The 20,119-nt window shown below is 44.2% G+C and overlaps 1 protein-coding gene across 1 annotated transcript; it reads left to right on the top strand.

Annotated features, from left to right (window-relative positions):
• The first annotated feature begins 226 nt into the window (after positions 1 to 226).
• ZNF648 (zinc finger protein 648) lies at positions 227 to 7,373 on the top strand. Its single transcript, XM_010368908.2, has 2 exons — positions 227 to 373; positions 3,871 to 7,373. Exon 2 carries the CDS (start codon positions 3,934 to 3,936, stop codon positions 5,629 to 5,631), a length of 1,698 nt encoding a protein of 565 aa, XP_010367210.2. The 5' UTR covers positions 227 to 373; positions 3,871 to 3,933; the 3' UTR covers positions 5,632 to 7,373.
• Positions 7,374 to 20,119: the final 12,746 nt, after the last annotated feature.

The following is a 20,119-nucleotide window of genomic DNA, read 5'->3' as shown; positions in this document are numbered from 1 at the left end:
TGGAAGGAAGGAGTGAAAGTGAACAGGAGGCATAAAGCCACATGCAGGACGACTGAGAGGAGGGAAGGAAGGCTGGCTTTGGCAGGGAGGGGAGGCAGGAGCAGAGGGAGTCAGAGGATCGGTTCAGGCAGTGAGAGAGGGCAGCCCCACTCTATTTCCCAGGCTGCTCTCTGGATGCAGGCAGGAAGGTTGAGTGTATTACACTGGCCCCACCTCCAGAGGCTCTCTCTGCAGCTGCTGGACTGGACACAAAGCGTGAGAGACAGAGACACCATCTCTGCTGATTTGTACCCAACTCTGGTTCCTGTTGCTGAGAGCCCACGTGTCACAGAAGCCAGGGCAGGGGGCCCACACTGCTGTCTGCATTTCCCAGGTAAGCAACTGTCTGTGTGTGAGCCAGGAGTGGAGAGCAAGGCCTGAAGGTGGTGAGCAGATGAGAAAGTGGGAGGTGGCTGCCTGGGATGGACTTTAGTACAATCTGGAAAGAATGAAGGAAAGAAGAGGGGTATGGCCTGGGGTTGCAACAAGCCCTTAGGGTAGGCTTCTGCAGAGTGTTGATGGATGTATGAGGTTGGGGAGCCAGACGCTGCATTTGGTCCACTCCTAGCTGGCAAGTGCAGAGGAAGTTCCAGCAAAGGACTGTGCTCTGACAGCCTCTGGGGACTAGCACATCTGGGGAGCAGAGAGGCCCGCCATACCATGGCATCAGTGTTCCTCTTTCAGACCAGGTATATTTGTGTAGACTGCCAGAAAATCTCTCCCTGTGCCCCTGCCTGCCTCCAGGTCTTCCTGGTGGTCGAGAGCACGCCTGTGACAGCGACAGGAGGAAGAAAGCAGGACATACTCACTGGGGATATGGCTTCAGATGGAGGAGGGATTCCTCATCTGAAAAGAGAGTCCCCTGACAGGCTCTGGAGAAGAGATTGGTTAGCTAGTGGAGGGCTGTGTGCCACCCTAAGGAGGCTCCCCTGTGGCCCAGAGGAAAAGAATGAGACACAGGCTGTGGAAAATGGGGTATTTGTGTTGGAGGTGGGGTGGAGAGCGGGTAAAGTCAGTGATCTGTGAAGAGTGCCACAGAAACAGGCAGTATGCTGTCATAAAGAGAGAAAGAGACCTAAGACATGCGTTTCATACAAATCCAGCATTCCTTTGCTGTCCCTGCTGGGGGACCCACAGCCCCAGATCAAGCCTGCTGGTCTGAGTAAGTTCTATGAGGTTGGCTAGTGGTATGTCCCCTCTATGAACTACACATTCACTCCCTAAGATCCACTATGCTGAAAATATGTCAGACCTGGGCTCCTGTCAAAAGACATGCCAGCTACCCTCTGCCATGTGATGGGTGAGGGAAGCAGTGAGGGAAGAGGAGTGGTCCCTGGGCTTGAGGGCACAAAGAGACATTAGATGCTGAACTCCAGTCACAACTGCAATGTGTCCTCCCTCCATCCACGGCTTCTGTGTCCAGAGTAGAAAGTTAGGATTCCTCCATACTGCTCCCTCTTCATACACACAGGGTAACTGGGCTCATGATCAGGCAGACACCAGGAAAGAACAGTTTAATGAGACGGGGATAGGGTAACTGGACCAGCCAAATACAAAGATCACTCCTTTTATCCCTTCTGAGATGGCAATGAAAGGTGGGCAGAGGTAGAAGGAGCTTTCAGAAGGTAAATACTCAGTGACTAATACTCTTGAGCACCCCAGGCAGTGGTCTCTGCAACATGGGTCCTGGCTCTGATGGGCAGCCACTGGCCTCTCTCTTTGGCGGAGGGCAATCTGGGTCAATGAGAGCAGGGAGGAGCCCAGCAGCGAGGCCCTGTAGCCAAGGTTCCTTGGCCCAGAAAACACAAGGGGCTTTGATGCCTACAGAAAGCCACGGCTCTTCACCCCAGGATGCTGCAGCTGCTCTTGGGCAGAGCCCAGCCCCAGAGCAAGCTTCAGTCTGAAGGCCACAGCTGGGAGGCAGGACCATTTGGGGCTTAATGGCCTTAAAATTAGAGAGAAACCCCACTGCTGCTGTCTATGAGCTGTGTGGCCTTGGGCAGGTAAGTAACCTCAATAAAGCTCAGTTTCCTGGTCTGTAAAATTGAAAGAATAATATAATAATAATAGCATCTATCTCTCTCTTTTTTTTTTTAAGACGGAGTTTCACTCTGTCACCCAGGCTGGAGTGCAGTGGCGCGATCTCAGCGCGATCTCGGCTCACTGCAAGCTCCGCCACCACCACCAGCTAATTCTTTTGTATTTTTAGTAGAGACAGGGTTTCACTGTGTTAGCCAGGATGGTCTCGATCTTCTGACCTCATCATCTGCCCACCTCGGCCTCCCAATAGCATCTATCTTAAAGTTTGCTGAGAAGAATAAATGAAATTATGTTTGTGAAGCAGTCAACATAGTGCCTGGCTCATAACGTGTGCCCAGAAAAATGAGTTTTAATACTCCCTCTGGGATTCTCAGAAGTTTCTCTCCAGACTAAAGCAGATTTAGCCCTCTGGCCAACAATTTTCCCCCCAGAGAGGCCCTCAGTACCCTGCCTGTCTAGTAACTCCTTTAAAATCTGTCACTCACCCAATCCTTTTTAACCAATTCTCCAGCAGGCTTTCTCTATGTCTTCAAGCTAAGACAAAATTAGTTTGAAAATAAAACCCAAACGGCTCTCATGTGTCATGCCTTATGTTTGAAATCCTACATCTGGCTTCTTGAGTCAGGAGATGTGTACCCCAGCGGGCATCTGCGGTATGCCAGGGGATCAGTATGGCACACTTGGGGGAAGACTAAACATTTAAACCCAAGGTAACTTTAATACTATTTTCTATAAAACAAACGCGACTGGCTGGGCACAGTGGCTCACGCCTGTAATCCCAGCACTTTGGGAGGCTGAGGCAGGTGGATCACAAGGTCAGGAGTTCAAGACCAGCCTAGCCAAGATGGTGAAACCGTGTCTCTACTAAAAACACAAAAATTAGCCAGGCATGGTGGTGGGTGCCTGTAATCCCACCTACTCAAGAGGCTAAGGCAGAGAATCACCTGAAGCCAGGAGGCAGAGGTTGCAGTGAGCCAAGATCGTGCCACTACACTCCAGCCTGAGTGACAGAGCGAGACTTCGTCTCAAAAACAAAAACAAAAATGCGACATAAAATGTAAAACTCTCCTGAATGTTTATGATGAAGCAAAATTTCAAAGACAGGTCAAGCTCTCAGTGGGCATCTTCTGCCCCCTGGGTGCTTATGGGTAGCCTTCCTGGCAGGAGTTCCTCAGAAGTTACAAGGGCCTGAGAAACCCCGCTTAATCAGTGAGGGGCAGCTGGTGCCTTCCTGACTCACCCTCATTCTCCCAAGGGCTGCTCCTTATCTTTGGAAGAGGTGGCCTACACAGCCCAGGGCCTGAGAGGTAACCCTGGCTGACACCATCATGGGATGGCAGACTTCCACTCCTGGCAGAGAAAGCAAGAGCCAGCCTGGTTTCCAGCTTCCCGAGTGGAGGACACTGTAAGAGTGCCTTAGGAGGACCAGAGCTTGCTTCCTACCATCTCATCAAGTTGTCCCCCATGCTCACAAAGGACACATTTGGTTAGCGGTTGGGGATGAGCACCCTAGATAGGGCAGGGCACAGCTGGCACCCAGCAAATGGCCCACTCTGGCTATTCCTGACAGGATGGTCTCCTGGGGCTTCTAGCAAGTGGGATCTCCAGAGGGAATAAGGATGACTGTAATTCTCAGCAAAGCCAGGCCTCTGTCCTCAGTAAGGTTCAACAATATGCCTGGGATGGAGACCAGTTGGAAACAGAGCTGTAGTGGGAACCTCAATCCCTCTGCTCATGAAAGTGATTAAGTACATTTTCTGTGATTTTCTCTTCATACTTTTATTTTTGCAGGTATCCTAAGCCAAGCAGACTACTCCTCCACAGAGGAGCAGGCAACAGAAGCGCCTGAACATCATGGCACAAGTGGACTCCCAGGACAGGTGGGGAGAGGTGTCTCCTCTCAGCAGCTTGACTGAGGAGGCTCATGACACCCAGATGCTGAGCATGAACTTAAAGAGTGACGATGAAGATGGTGGGGAGGCCAAAAAAGAGGGGCCTGCTGACCTGGTGGCCAGTCCAAGGGGCAGCTCCCCAGTAACATATGACAATCCTGACTTGCCATGGCCCCATCCACTGGACAAAGAGGAAGAGAAATTCTCTGACTCCTCCAGTGCTGGGGGCATGGGGCAGAAACCAGTGGAAATGTCTGAGAAAGCCAGCGGGAGCAGAGATGTGGCAAAGATCAACCAGACCCAGGGTTTCCCAGGAGCAAGCACAGCTCTGGGTACCCTTCCCAGTGGTCTCGCACACAAGTTAGGTCAGATGCAACCTCTTGGGGACCGACTACCTGCGGGTGATGATGGAGACTCGAGGGCCAACCAGGACACAGTCTTGGCTGTCCCATCCAGCTTCCCCAGCAATGGAAAGTATCTGTGTGCGCACAAAAGTGCAGACACGTCCGCAGAGAACTCTTTGTTGTGTTTCCCCAGGCCAGGGAGCAACTGGGACCTCCCCACGCGAGAGACACACACACCAGCCCAGGCGTCGGCCACCCCAGCCAGCCTGACTGCTGCGGTCCTGGCAAAAGCGCGAATCAGCAGGAAAGTACAGAACCAGGCGGGCGGGCGCGAGGACGGAGAGGCTGAGGTGCGTCCGTACAGGCGCCTGCGGGGCGGGCGAGCCTTCCAGAAGCCCAGCAAGCCACTGAGCCCCGCTGAGACGCGCGGCGGTGCCAAGCGCTACGTGTGCGAGCTATGCGGGAAGGCCTACTCCCACCGCGGCACGCTCCAGCAGCACAGGCGCCTGCACACGGGCGAGCGGCCCTACCGATGCTCCTTCTGCGACAAGGCCTACACCTGGTCCTCCGACCACCGGAAGCACATCCGCACTCACACAGGCGAGAAACCCTACCCGTGTCCAGACTGCGGGAAGGCCTTCGTGCGCTCTTCGGACCTGCGCAAACACCAGCGCAACATGCACAGCAACAACAAGCCCTTCCCGTGCTCCGAGTGCGGCCTGACCTTCAACAAGCCGCTGTCGCTGCTGCGCCACCAACGCACGCACCTGGGCGCCAAGCCCTTCCGCTGCCCCGCCTGCGAGCGGGAGTTTGCTGTGGCCAGCCGCATGGTGGAGCACCAGCGCGTGCACTCGGGGGAGCGGCCCTTCCCCTGCCCCACCTGCGGCAAGTGCTTCACCAAGTCCTCCAACCTGTCCGAGCACCAGACGCTGCACACCGGCCAGAGACCCTTCAAGTGCGCTGACTGCGGCGTGGCTTTCGCGCAGCCCTCGCGCCTCGTGCGCCACCAGCGCATCCACACTGGCGAGAGGCCCTTTCCTTGCACGCAGTGTGGCCAGGCCTTTGCCCGCTCTTCGACCCTGAAGCGGCACCAACAGATCCACTCCGGAGAGAAGGGATTCCTCTGTGCCGAGTGCGGCAGGGCCTTCCGCATTGCCTCTGAGTTGGCCCAGCACATACGAATGCACAATGGAGAAAGGCCCTACCAGTGTAAGGACTGCGGCCAGGCCTTCACCCGGTCCAATCACCTCCAACGACACCGAGCCAAGCACCGCACCTGCAAGAAGGAACCCATCCCTTCCTCCTCTGATGAGTGAAGACAGCATCGTCGTCGACCTCATTACTTGGAACCTTCCCAGGTGGACCCACTCACATGGTATTGCCAGCCTCACTGGTCAACCTCGCCTCCCAGTAGGTCGCGGGTCATGAGTGGTCCATTTGATTATATATTTGATCCGTTGAACAGAAAGTCATCACCGAGAGAGCACCCAGGTGTGTGGTTTCACATCGGTGGTTCTGAGTGTCTGAGGTCATAAACAATTGGAAAAGGGAAAGACGAAGTAGTGAGGGCTGATCAAACGTTGAGTTCCTTGGGTTGGGGAACCTGAATCAATCAGAAACTGCTTCTAGAATTACATGTTGGGCACTGGGCAGGGCTCCAGGGATAAGGTGGGGAAAAAGACTAACCTGTCCTACCCTCAAAGCCATATGCAAATACTGAAAAGAAGTAATGAAGGACTAGTACTCTTTAGAGAAGGATTTTTTTTTTTTTTTTTTTTTTTACATAGATAAAGGAATCTCCAGAAGTGGTCCCTATGATGAACTCCCCCAAAGCAACGCCTTTGTGGGAGGGACTCAAACCCAGTCCAACATCCCATCATTTCACTTGACTGCAGAAATGGCTTTACCCTTAGGATATTTCTTTATGAGTCCTGGCTTTCAAGTAGAGAAGGGCTTTATCTTAGAGAAGGTGGTTTATGTCCTATTCCAGTTATTCTGGAAGTTCAGGACGGCCTTAGCATCTGAAAAAGAAGCACATTCCTCTTTATAGTGGAATTTAGTACGTAGATCTAACCCGAGTCTCACCCACAAAATTCATATGTGCCTTCTCTCTGGCTGCCTTTTTTCCTTTTTGCACTCTGAGGGCTTAAGTCATATGTGATATTTACAAAGCAATTGGCCCATTTACAGAGAGACATATATAATTTCTCCACAAAGCCTTGACCATGGTTCATGAAACCTTTTGGGTTCATTTACATTTGCCTGAATCATTAGCCTTGACTTGAAATGAATAAAACACCCTTTGCCCAAGTGCCATTGGCTTGTCTGCATTTCAAAATCATTAAAACCAGGTATGAAAGCCTACATGACTCACAGTTACCTAATGAGGTTATTTCAAATTTGCATTACTAACATCCATTCTTCAAAGTGTATTGATGCATATAGTGATCGGTATAAAGTCAGTAGTTCTTAGCTGAACCTCAACTGTGAGGAATCTATGGCTCCACGGATGTCCTTGGTGCATGTAGGCAAATGGCACTTCTTATCTTACCGAAGTTAAATAAGATATTCCATAAGAAGGTATAGTGCCCTTCTGGGGGGAGTACCTTCAGTATATTCCTAAAATTGCCACCAAAGAATGCCAGATCTGAATTTCTCTTAGGTTCCACCTGATTTGGACCTAGGGTGTGACCTCTAAATATCATTCTCATGACACATGGGGGCGCGAAAGAGAAGTAAGAGAGAGCGAGAGAGAGCTAGACAGCTAGATAACTAGATAGTCTTGTGTCTTGTTTGACCAAGGTAACCTTAATAAAAGGGTCGGTCCCCACCCTTTACTGTTGATGTGACCTTGGGCTTCAACTTCTGCATCTGCATGGGCAAAATAGAAGTGATAGTAGTAGGTAAAAGTTAGAGTGATCCTACTATATGATGGAAACTTTGGCTGAATGCAAGAGCTTTAAATTGGTAGATAAGTCACAAGATGAAATTGTGACTATGAAGAGAGCAAAAGCTAACTTTTTTTTCTAGATAATCAATACAGTATTTGAAGACTGAAGGATTACTCCTTTTCATTGTATCCTTTCTTAAAGATGGTCATTAGTATCGTTTTTATAAATTAAAAAATTTGGTTTTGTTTTATAATTTTTATGGAGTTGTTCCCCTAAGCCTGGTTGCATCAGAATCACCGGGCTGTTTGTTAACCATATAACTTGCTGCACCCTAACCTTGAATACTGATAAAGGTCTGCAGTGTGGTATCTAGGTATGGCTTCCACATGGGCATAGCTTTGGAGAAGGAGTGAGTGTACTTGTTAATAGGCAGAAAAGCCGGATTTGCTTGTGCTGGGTATCTTTGGTGCTGTATACTATGTTTCTGGAATATAAGGGGTAGAATATACTGAATAGGTCCAAGAGAAGTTCATTAGTCCTTCAGGCCTATCACAAAACAACTCAGATTTTAAGGAAAATTGTCTCAACCAGTCTTTTCTCACATCAACTGCAAGGGTCATGCTGAGTAGGTATTAGAGAAGAAAGGAATCCCATTGGAACCAGTAGTCACAGATCACTGGACCAGACACTGGTACACAAGTAGAAGGCAACAGTACATGGAGTGGACAAAACAGAAGCCAACCAGCTGTGAGGTGGCTTGGGACAAATTCTGCCCAGTAGAGTCTGTCCATTCAAAGTGGGGGCAGTTGAATCACATCTTTGGAGAAGAATCAATGCTTGAAGACAGGTTATTCTGTCTTGCATTTGTGCCCCAAATTATGCTGAGCTACTTTCCGATTTTCTATTAACCCACTGTACATCACAGCAGACAATCTTATTTCTCTATTATATAATTAAAAATCAGGGTAAAGCCAGGTATGGTGGCTCATTCCTGTAATACCAGCACTTTGGGAGGCCAAGGTGGAAGGATTACTTGATCCCAGGAGCTTGAGACCAGCCTGGGCAACATAGTGACACTCCCATCTCTATAAAAAAAATTAAAAATGAGCCAGGTTGGCCAGATGTGGTCACTCATGCCTATAATCCCAGCACTTTCGGAGGCTAAGGCGGGTGAATCACCTGAGGTCAGGAATTCAAGACCAGCCTGGCCAACATGGTAAAACCTTATCTTTACTAAAATTACAAAAATTAGCTGAGCATGGTGGCAGGCACCTGTAGTCTCAGCTACTCAGGAGGCTGAGGCAGGATAATCACTTGAACCCAGGAGGCGGAAGTTGCAGTGAGCCAAGATCGCACCATTGTACTCCAGCCAGGGTGACAAGAGGGAAACTCCATCTCAAAAAACAACAACAAAACAAATGAACTAGGCATGGTGGCACACACATATAGTCCCAGCTACTGGGGAAGCTGAGGCAAGAGGATTACTTGAGCCCAAGAGGTGGCAGCTGCAGTGAGCTGTGATCATGCCACTGCAATTCAGCCTGGGTGACAGAGTGAGACACTGTCTCAAAATAAATAAAATAGGAGCAGGGCCTTCTTGGTGACAAAAAGAATTTAAAGCTTCTCTCTGGCTTAATGCTGTTTCCACAGTATAGGTTGCCAACATTAATTTGAATATACCCAGTAAAAATGTTCATTTGTAAGTTTCCACTTAATAAAAATTCCCCTGATGGGTTCACCAGTCTACAGTGCTCATGACTCGTATTCTTTAGATCATAATAATAGCCAACACTTACATTGTGTTCAGTATGCGCCAGGAACTGTTCTAAGTGTTTTATATACGTTAACTGTAGATTTTAAAGCAAACTTATGGTGATTCTTATCCCCATTTTTTTAAGATTAGGAAATCAAGGGAGAAAGATACCACAGCTAGAAAGTGGCTGGCATAGTAATGATTTGACATTTAGACATGCTTGCTCCAGAGACTGTTCACAGGGTCAACTGCCTGTGTTTGGAATGGAGTTGTTGATATGCGTTTTTAAAGTGGATGACAATAAATTCAAACGATGATAAAAATTGAAACGTAGCACAGCAGAAATCATGGCATGACTCAGGAACAAAGACCTGTGAATGACTTAATGAATCTGGGAGAGTCTGGGTTGGCAGCTCTTAATCATTAATGCCTTGGAAATTGTCAATAATCTAGCCAGGGGAAATAAATTGGAGTTAAAGGAGTAATACTTCCTTGAAGGCCCACTGTTGTTTCATATCACTGACTAAAGAAACATTCTGTGCCTGTGCCTTACACAGAAAAATATACCAGCAATTAATCTTGGCACTCAACATTTATACACTCCATAATCTAAATGCATGCACATTGAAAAGCTATATTAACCTGATATGAACACAATAGATCACCCAGGAATTCCAACTAGACCTTTAAAAATCTTGCTTGGAAGAAAATTTTGTGTAAAGCATTAGTGTAATTGCCAGAACACTCAAGCAGATGTCATTGCTAGACTCAGAACTAGAATACGAACTACAAACTCAATGACCCATGAACATATTGCCAAAGATGGAGTGACTCAATGTTTCATCAAACCAGAAGAGGGCAGCTGTTTTAAGTTGACAGGAAAGCTCATTTTTAACATCAATTTCCCTCTCTCCATTCTGCATTAAACCATGCCAGTACCATTTTTCCACTGTCTGGATAATGTTTTTATCTCTGTCTCCTCCTCATTTTTCTCCTTAACCACCCCCACCCTACAACTTTCAGTCAAATTGGTTCAGAGTTTCACTGTTTAGGAGTGTAAGGAACTCGGCAGATTGCTTCAGCAAATGAATAGAACTGCTATAAAATATAAGTTATCACTAAGATTTAAAGAAAAACCTCTTAAAAACAAAGAAGACATGGAAGAAGCAAAAAACAGGGATACAGGGATTCTCTTGTGGTGGTTCAGATGAAGTCAAGGACAAGTGGGGACAGAAGTAAGATGAGAAGATGCCAGAGATTTCAGGGGTGGAGTTAATAAGGCTTGGTGAAAGGATAAAAATAGCTACCATTTAGTGAACACTTTTTAGGGATCGGGTACTACATTCATTATCTCAATTAATTCCTACAACAATCTGTTATGAAAGGTCCTTGAAAAATATTCCCACATGGGGTCTGCAATAATTTTCCTTTCCAGGAATGCAATCAAGATTAATAGGTAATGGTTATTGTCTGTTATTGTTAAGCAAAGGTCAGTAAGGTCTACGTGTCCTTTCTAAGAATAGGCTGCCTGTCTGCAACAAGGAGAATGTGTAGCAAATGTCTTGCCTTTTGGTTTAGAAGTTATGCCTGCTTACATTTTTATTTTCCATCATCACTGTGATGGTTTTAAAAATGTGTTCACAAATTCTTTGACATAACTCCCTTTAAGAGTGGAGCCTAGTTTCCTTCCCTTTTAGTGTGGGCTGGACTTAGTGACTCGGTTCTAATGGACAGAATAAAGCAGAAGTGATGGTGTGTGACTTTGGAGGCTAGGCATAAAAAGTACTGTGGCTTCCATAGGATGCTTTGTTTCTCTTTCTCTCTCTTTTTCCCTCATTCACTTGCTCTGGCAGAAGACAGCCACCATGTCATGAGCAGCCTTGTAGAGAGGCCCTGTGGTGAGGAACTGGGGTGTTCCACCAGCAGCCACATCAGTGAGCTTGTAAGTGGATCCCCTAGCCCCAGTCAAGAGTTCAGTTGATTGGAGACCTGGCTGACTACTTGGTTGAAACCTCATGAAAGACTAGCAGCTAGAACTGTGCAGCTAAGTGGCTCTCAAATTACTGATCCCTGGAAACTGTGTAAAATAATAAATGCTCGTTTTTTTTAAGATGTTGAATTTTGGTTGGTAATTTGTAATGCCACAATAGATAACAAACAATAATATAAAGAACAATTTCCTCCTAACGAGTAAGAGACTAGTCACTCAGTGTCACTGTAAGCCCTGATTTCTGCCCTAAGTAAGTTGCCAGAAGGGTTGGAAACATGTCTGCTTCCTCTTGCCACATTCTCTCCAATGGCCACCCACTAAGGCTGGTTGAGGCCCAGTTGTTGCATGGATACCCTTGTGTAATCTGTCCCATTGCCAAGTGAGCCTTAATAGCTCTAGGGCCCAGGAAGAGGGAGCCTTTGAGAAGGGGGCAGAAATATCTGGACACCAGCATCACATCTGATAAGGAATTGTAAGTATGAATCCCTTTTGGTCACTCTCTTTCTTGGTATATTTCAATTCTTAATTCAGAGATAAGTAAATCAATGTATGGTCTTCCCTAGAAAGGGGAGAAATTCCTAGTTCTCCAGAGCCTAAAACACAATCCTTTGGGGGCTATATTATAATATTATCCCCATTTTGCAGAAAAGGAAACACCATGCAAAGGATTACTGCCCGTATAATTACAGATGTGAAGGAAAGCATTTATTACAAGTATACTAAAGATGGTGCTTTTGTATTGATATACCAGTCCTGAGAAAAGTAGTAAAGAACTAAGGATAAGGATGAAATTAGAGTGAGTGAGTCTGAAAATCACTCCAGAGTTTCCGAAATGCTATAACCAATTAGATCTGCAACTGTTTCCTAAATCTTCATGATGAAAGTGCTTGTGAACCTTTTCTTGAATCACAAGCTACTTCAATACAATCACAAGAATCCAATAAAAGCTGCGGACCCTATCAAAAACCCCTCATTACTGATGTTTTGTGTTACAATTTCAAGGAGTCACAGGCCTCCTGAAGCTCATCAACTGGCCTAAAATTAAGATTCTCTTTTGAATTCCACTTCCAAATATGTCTCCGGCACCAAAACCCAGGAACTTAAGTCAGTTATAATAGCAAAAGGGCTAACACAGACTTGCAAAGTAAGCCCTATCAAAGACTATCTTTTGGATAATTTTTAAAAGAAAAAACAAACAAGATAACTAAGACAACTTATACTCCAAAGGGGTAAACAAATTTCTTCAAATACTGAAATGAATGTATTACTGATACAGGAAATTAGTCATGTTCTGTCTTATAAATGTAACGATTACTCTTGGAATATATAAAATGGTATATGTAGTTTGAAAAATCATCCAAATAAGTATTGTCACAGCTTTTAAGAAAAATAAATACTTTCTTTTGAAAAGTACAATAATTAACGACAAAGATAAACCAGACTGCAAATGGACTTGAGGAAAGAGGCTACATTTACATTCAGAACTGCATGCAAAGCATCGCAGGGATTGCAATTACGGAAAACTTCAGTAAAGACTAGTCCTTCAGAAACCAAGCAGAATACCAGATTACGAAAATGTCTCGGCTTCTTGGTAAGGCTTATTTATTTGAGAATTAAATAACTTTTACAGTTGAGTTTATCAACTATAAAAATTGTTGATAAACTCAACTGTAATAATATAGTTAATTTTCAGCCATTAATAACAGTATTATCTATATCAGTAAATACCTATCTTATTCCTGCTAGAAATAACCATGGCATTTCTGAGGGAGAAAAACTGCATTCTTAGATTGATTTCAAGCCATTCATGAGAGGCAGGGTCTGAAGGAAAAGCCTGAACTGAGTAAGTTAGTGACAGAAAACTTGTTTTATTGAGTAGATCTTAATAGACATAAAAACAAAAGGTGAAGATAAACTTGACAGCTCAGCCACTAGGGTCCCTCCACTTCATGAGTCCATCATGCCTCTTCAACGTCCCTAGCTGAGTGACAGCATGAGCAGAGGAAGCACAGGAGACTGCTTTCTCTCCAGAATGAATCTGCTGAGGGTTGCAGGGATGCCAGCTGAGTGAAAGTCCCCGACACTCAGTAGAAAGACTGCAGTCCAGAGTGCATTTATAGATATCTTTTTAACCTGACCACCTGGACAAAGGCCACACCACACTCTTGGCACTTTCATGGCTTGCTCTGCTGAGGGGCCACCTTAAGGCTTGACAGCAGGTTTGATTTGTGAAAACCCTTACAGCAGAGAGGACAGATGTGTGGTTTGCAGTCCTCCTTCCCTGTGTTTTGTTCATCTGAACTGTGCTGGCTTTGGTGTACCGTGGACTAGGGATCTCTCACACTACACTTTCCATAGTCATTTTGGAGCACTCCATCTCATGCACAGTACACAGGTGCCTCCAAACATCCACTGTGCGGATGAAACCTTTATCACTTTCAGGTTCCGTACATGGCTGGTCTCCAGAGTGAATCAATTTGTGCATGCATAGGTTGGCAGCCCAGAATAATTCCTTGCCACAGGTGGGGTGACAGTAGGAATCCTCCCCTAAATGGTTCTGCTTATGCTCTTGAAGTCCTGTGAGGTCCTAAAACGATGTCCAACAATTGTGCTGTTGATCAGAGCAATCTTCTCTAGAGATCGGATCTATGTCTTCATCATAAAATGTCAACAAGGATCGTATTTTCATCATCCTCAATAGACTGTCCCTGAAGCTCTTCTGCGTGTTCAGAACAAAATGGTTCTATGCCTTCAACCTCATACTGTAGGTTAAAGTTGGTTCTAGAAGTGACCGAGATCCCTGTAGGGGTTTCACTCTGTGGGTGGTAACAGATTTCATAAGTTTCCTCCTCTTCACACTAAAGTCCTACCAGAAGCTCCTGCCGACCTGAGAAACCTGCTAAGACACAGCCAGCAAGGAGGGTGGCGAGTACTCCTCCTGAATATCCATATGCAGCCTTAATTCCTAACTTATCTTTCCTGAGCTCAGGCTAGAATCATCTGAAGATGCCTTCTCTGTGTCCTGGGCATCATCTGACTGCCTTGCTACCTCTGTGTCCATTCTCAGGCCACTGGGCTGGGTATTCGTTTTTGGCTTTTTGGTGAAGGTCCTTTGACCTTACACACTTCCTAAACAGTTTTGACATAACTTTAACTTGTAAACATCCTAAAGGAAAAGAAAATAACTTTTATTCATAGAATTTGCTAAAATCTACTCTAGGAACTACAAAATTATTTCCATTTTTCTCAACAGATAAATGGTTTCTATTTATTTAATTTGAGACAGAGTCTTACTCTGTCACCCAGGCTGGAGGGCAGTGATGTGATCTCAGCTTACCGCAACCTCCGTCTCCTGAGTTCAAGCAGTTCTCCCAAGTAGAATCAGGCCTCAGCCTCCCAAGTAGCTGGGATTACAGGTGTGCACCACCATGCCTGGCTAATTCTTGTATTTTTAGTAGCGATGGGGTTTTGCCATGTTGGCCAGGCTGGTCTCAAATTCCTGGCCCCAAGTGATCTGCCTGCCTTGGCCTCCCAAAGTTCTGGGATTACAGGCATGAGCCACCACACACAGCCAATAATTTCTAATTCTAAAAGGAAGTAGAACAGTAGTTGCTTGACCTTCTGCCAAGATGGTGTTGGAAGTTTACACTTTAACCACCACTCCTAAAATACATTGCAATGCAATTATAGATAAGCTATAACAAGAGAAAATACTTAAAATATTGCTGTGCTTAAGATTAAGATTAAAACCCTCATGGACTATAACTAAATAGAAACACAACGGAGTAGTTGAGACTAAAGATGTAGGCTTGTTGGGTTCCATGTCTGAGAATTGGCAGAAGTGGCTGAGAGTACAGTTCCCAAAGTATAAATAAAATAAAAATGAAACTTAGGTAGAAAAAGTTGTGCTCACAGCCTGTGAGATGCTTATATAAAGCTGGAATAACAGTTAGAAGAAGATACATCCTCTGAACCAGAATGTGGTCACAATAAGAAGAAATTAGTAATCTAGAAGCAGGAGAGAAAGGGATTACAATGAAAAGTTGGTTCTTTGTAGACACAAATGGAAAAGACAAAGCATTAGCAAGACTGTTAAAGGGAAAAGGGAGAGGGCACCAAAATATTAGAAATGAAAAGGGAGGCTAAGCATGGTGGTTCATGCCTATAATCCCAGCAGTTTCAGGCTGGTCTCAAACTCTTGGCCTAAGTGATCCTCCTGCCTCTGAGGTAGCCTGAGGCTAGGAGGATCACTTGAGCCTAAGGCTAGGAGGATTTTTGAGACTGAGAGGTCAAGGCTGCAGGAGCATCACTTGATGCCAAGAGTTTGAGACCAGCCTAAGCAACACACTGAGACCCATCTCTACAAAAAATAAAATATAAATTAGCTGAGTGTGGTGATGTACACCTTTAGTCCCAGCTACTCAGGAGGATGAGACAGGAGGATCACTTGAGCTCAGGAGGTCGAGGCTGAAGTGAGCCATGATTGCACTGCGGCACTCCAGTCTGGTGACAGTGAGACCCATCTCTAAAAAAAAGAACTAGAACAGAATAAATAATACTTTAATAAATTATACCACCTAGTGCCTATAAATTAAAAATCTTCGGTGAAATGGAAAAATTTCCAGAATAATATAAATCATCAAAATAGCCCTGGGAATACAGAAGTTCAAATCAGACTGGGTGTGGTGACTTATGCCTATAATCCCAACACTTTAGGTGGTAGACGTGGGAGGATCACTTGAGCCCAGGAGTTTGAGACCAGCCTGGGCATCATAGGGAGACAATGTCTCAATAGAATATTAAAAAATTAGTCAGGTGTGTTGGCGCACACCTGTGGTCCCAGCTACTTGGGAGCATGAGGTAGGAGGATCACGTAAGCCTGAGAGGTCAAGGCTGCAATGAGCTATGATCACACCAGTGCACTCTAGCCTGGGTGACAGAGCAAGACCCTGTCTCGAAAAAAGAAAGAAAGAAAACATTCAGGCCAGGCACGGTGGATGACATCAGTAATCCTAGCACATTGGGAGGCCAAAGGAGGCAGATCTCTTGAGGTGAGGAGTTTGAGACCAGCCTGGCCAACATGGTGAAACCCTGTCTCTACCAAAAAATACAAAAATTAGCCAGGCATGGTGGCATCTCCTGGTCCCAGCTACTCAGGAGGCTGAGGTGGGAGGATTGCTTTAACCTGGGAGGCCGAGGTTGCAGTGAGCAGAAATCTTACCACTGCACTCCAACCAAAAACAGAAAAACAACAAAAAAAGCCAGGTGCAGTGGCTTATGCCTGTAATCCCAGCATTTTGGGAGGCCAAGGTGGGCGGATTACCTGAGGTCAGGAGTTGAAGACCAGCCTGGCCAACATGGTAAAACCCTGTCTCTACTAAAAATACAAAAATTAGGCATGGTGGTGCCCGTCTGTAATCCCAGCTTCTCAGAAGGCTGAAGCAGGGAATTGCTTGAACCTGGGAGATGGAGATTGTGGTGAGCCAAGATCGTGCTTCTGTACTCCAGCATGGGCAACACAGCGAGACTCTGTCTCAAAAAACAAAACAAAACAACAAAACAAAAAATTTCAAATCAATAACCACTAAAAATTATTAATCTATTATTTAAAATTTTATTCCCTTTCCCTCAACCTCCAAATAACTTAGGCTTACATGGTTTTACAAGTAAATTTTATCTATCCAATCTTCAAGGAATAGATAATCCTTTTCTAATACAAACTATCTTAGAAAATGAAATGAGAGCAGGCAACTTTTACATAAGACTGGATTAGGAAGATATAAGGGAAGAAAATTATGACTGCATCTCACATGTAAATACAAATATAAAACTCCTAAATAAATGTTAGCAAATAAAATCCAATAGGGAAAAATATATCCTCAAAACCAAATAACAATGAAACAAAAAAAATATGACTATGGAAGGTTTATCCCAGGAATAAAAAGATGTTGCAATATAAAGAAATTCTGTTGAAGTAATTAACCACATTAACTGATGAAAATAAAAGAAACAGGGTAATCATAACAGACATGATAGAAAAAATATTCAATCAAACTCACTAGAAATCCATAATAAAAACTCTTGGAAACTATGAAATTAAAAGACACCTCTTTAGATTTTCTTGACAACAGAGGTTAAGACAAGACCAAAGTACTAAGTGCTCTTTTTGGGAGTTGATTCCAGGAAGTAGGAGTGAGGCCGTAAGGAGGATGAAACAAGCAAGGAAGGCAAGCCAATATAAAGGTGCGTTATCAAGATTGCTGCTCTAAGCAAGAAGGTCTCAGTACCACTGAGACTTCTAGGAGCGTACAAAGAATTGTCCATCAGAGGAAAGAAAGACTAGAGGCTGAGGCTTCTATTCATAAGCTACCATCCACCAATGATTGACAGATGCCCACAGGCAACATTAACACCCCCAGCCCAGGACTCCCAGGTTGTACCCACACTAGGACTGAGTGGGCTCCTGTGGTTTCTGAGAAGGCCTGCTATTGCAGAGAAGTCACTGGGCAAAAGAGAAAGACACATGACACATGCGTGAAGTGAGATGCTGTTAGCATGAGCCACCAGTGTCCGTTGTAGCTGCAGCTGTAATTAGAGATGGAGAGAGGGCATGTGATGCTGGGTACTAAAAATGTCTATCATAGCTAACTAACAAAAACCTACAACTGACTGGGTGTAGTGGCTCATGCCTGCAATCCCAGCACTTTGGGAAGCCGAAGTGGGCAGATGACTTGAGGTCAGGAATTTGAGACCAGCCTAGCCAACATGGTGAAACATCATCTCTACTAAAAATACAAAAATCAGCTGGGTGTGGAGGCTCCCACCTGTAATCCCAGCTACTTGGAAGGCTGAGGTGGGAGAATCGCTTGAACCTGGAAGGTGGAAGTTGCAGTGAGCTGAGATCGTGCCACTGCACTCCAGCCTGGGCAACAGAGTGAGACTCTGTCTAAGAACAAAACAAAATAAACAAAAAACCTACAACCAACATCATAGTGGTGAAATGCTTTAAAGTCAGAAACAAGAGAAGGAGCCTCCTGTTATGAAATTACTGTTCAACATTGTATCTGAAGACCTACCTGATGCTGTAAGTTAAAGACAAAGAAGTATAAAAATCTAAAAGGAAGAGACACAACTGTATTTGTAGATAAAATAACTGTCTACAAAAAACAGTCTAAGAAGATTTACAGATAATTCATTAGAACTAAACACAAGATTACCCTATAAAAATTAATAGATTTCTGTGCAAGGAATAATCAATTTTTAAAATGTAATTAAAGTAATATTCACATTAACAATAAAATTTGTATGATCATTGGGAATAAAATCCAATAAAAGATTAACAGACTTTTATGGGCAAAATTGTAGAATGATATTGAGGAACATAAAATAGAACCTTATAAAATACAAGATAGATCAACTTTATGCTCATGGATGGAGGGACTCAGCACCATAAAGATTAAATTATCTGAAACTTAAAGTCAACACATTCCCAACAAAAACTCCAATGCATATGTTTTAAGGACCTTGAAGAAAATGATTCTAAGATTCATGGAAGGGTTAAAGTCCCATGAATGGCCAAAATAATTCTGGGAGGGAAAAAAATAAAAATGAAACATGGAGGGGTCACCTGACCAGTTAGTAAGATGTATTTGCACAGCAAGTCATTTTAGAGTCATTGAGTCAGTTTTATATTGACATAAGGTTAGACAAATATTTTCATAAAAACAGACTAGAAAAGCCAGAAAAACCCAAGCATACATATAGGCTCTTGGTGTATGATAGAGCAGGCATTACAAATCAGTGGAGAAAGATCAAGTTATTCAATATTGGTGTTGGAACAACAAGATATACGTCCAGAAAGAAATAAAATTAGATTTCCTCCTCGTGCCATGAAAGATTAAATATCTAAGTGTAAATAACGAAATGTTAAAACTGTAAGAGGTAAACTTACATACCTTTTATAGCATAGGAGATGATTTTCTTTAATAAGACATTAAAAGGAAGTATAAAGGAAAATAGGGTGGAATTAGACCACATTAAAAATTTAAAGTTCTGTAAAACAAAGGGTGACATGACTAAATATAAACGGCAAGTGACAGATTGGAAGAACATTTATGACACATATACTTGTCAAAGGAGGACTATCCATAATCTATAAATAACTCAGACAAATCAATAAGGAAAACGTATCAAAAACATGGGCAAAGACAAGGAAAAAATCCGAAGAAACGTGAATTGCTAGTAAACATGGGAAAAGATGCTCAACCTCAGGAATAAACAAGGAAACCCAAAATAAAGTGTAACTCCATTTAACTTCCATTGGATTGGCAAACATTTCACAAATTTCACAACCTCCTTATGCAATTCACTGAAGACACAACATTTCTTGTATAATATTCCTGACAAAAATGCACAACCCAATCAAATCACGTGTAAACCATTAGGCAAACCCAAATTTAGGAACAGGAAACAAAATAACCTTCATGTACAATTGAAATACATCAATGTCATGAAAAAAACTGTTTCAGATTAAAGGAGATTAAAGAAACATGGCAGCTAAATACATTGTATGTTCTGGTTCAGAAAAAAAAATTGCTAGAAATGACTTAATTGGGAAAACTGGTGAATTTTATAGTTCTACATCAATGTAAGTTTCTTGAATTTAATAATTTTATCATGGTTACATAAGAGAATAGCTTTGTTCTTGTGAAATACATGTGTGAATATTTAGGACTGAACAGTCATGATGTCTGCAATTCTCAAACGGATTAAAAATTATGCGACGAGGCGGGCGCCTGTAGTCCCAGCTACTCGGGAGGCTGAGACAGGAGAATGGCGTGAACCCGGGAGGCGGAGCTTGCAGTGAGCTGAGAGCCGGCCACTGCACTCCAGCCTGGGCGGCAGAGCAAGACTCCGTCTCAAAAAAAAAAAAAAAAAAAAAAAAAAAAAAAAAAAAAAAAAAAAATTATGTAAGTTAAAAATAAATATGTACGAAGGGAAGAATGTGATAGAGACAGGAGACAGCCAAGGGTCCCGGACGAAAGCCCGCCTACAAGCCTAAAACAGCGTGAAGGCTGAAAAACCGGACTGCTGGTCCGGGATGGATGAAACCTGCCCTTTCCTGACTGATTCTCTCTGAATAATGCTCACCTGCGCACTGGGGGAAAGGG

This window comes from Rhinopithecus roxellana, chromosome 8, assembly GCF_007565055.1.
Source record: "Rhinopithecus roxellana isolate Shanxi Qingling chromosome 8, ASM756505v1, whole genome shotgun sequence".
Classification (NCBI taxonomy): domain Eukaryota; kingdom Metazoa; phylum Chordata; class Mammalia; order Primates; family Cercopithecidae; genus Rhinopithecus; species Rhinopithecus roxellana.
This window is presented reverse-complemented; position numbering and strand designations above follow the sequence as displayed.

What these genes read in the sequence shown, in the direction of transcription:
- ZNF648 (XM_010368908.2), top strand. Translation starts at nt 3,934, where the DNA reads ATGGCACAAGTGGACTCCCAGGACAGGTGGGGAGAGGTGTCTCCTCTC.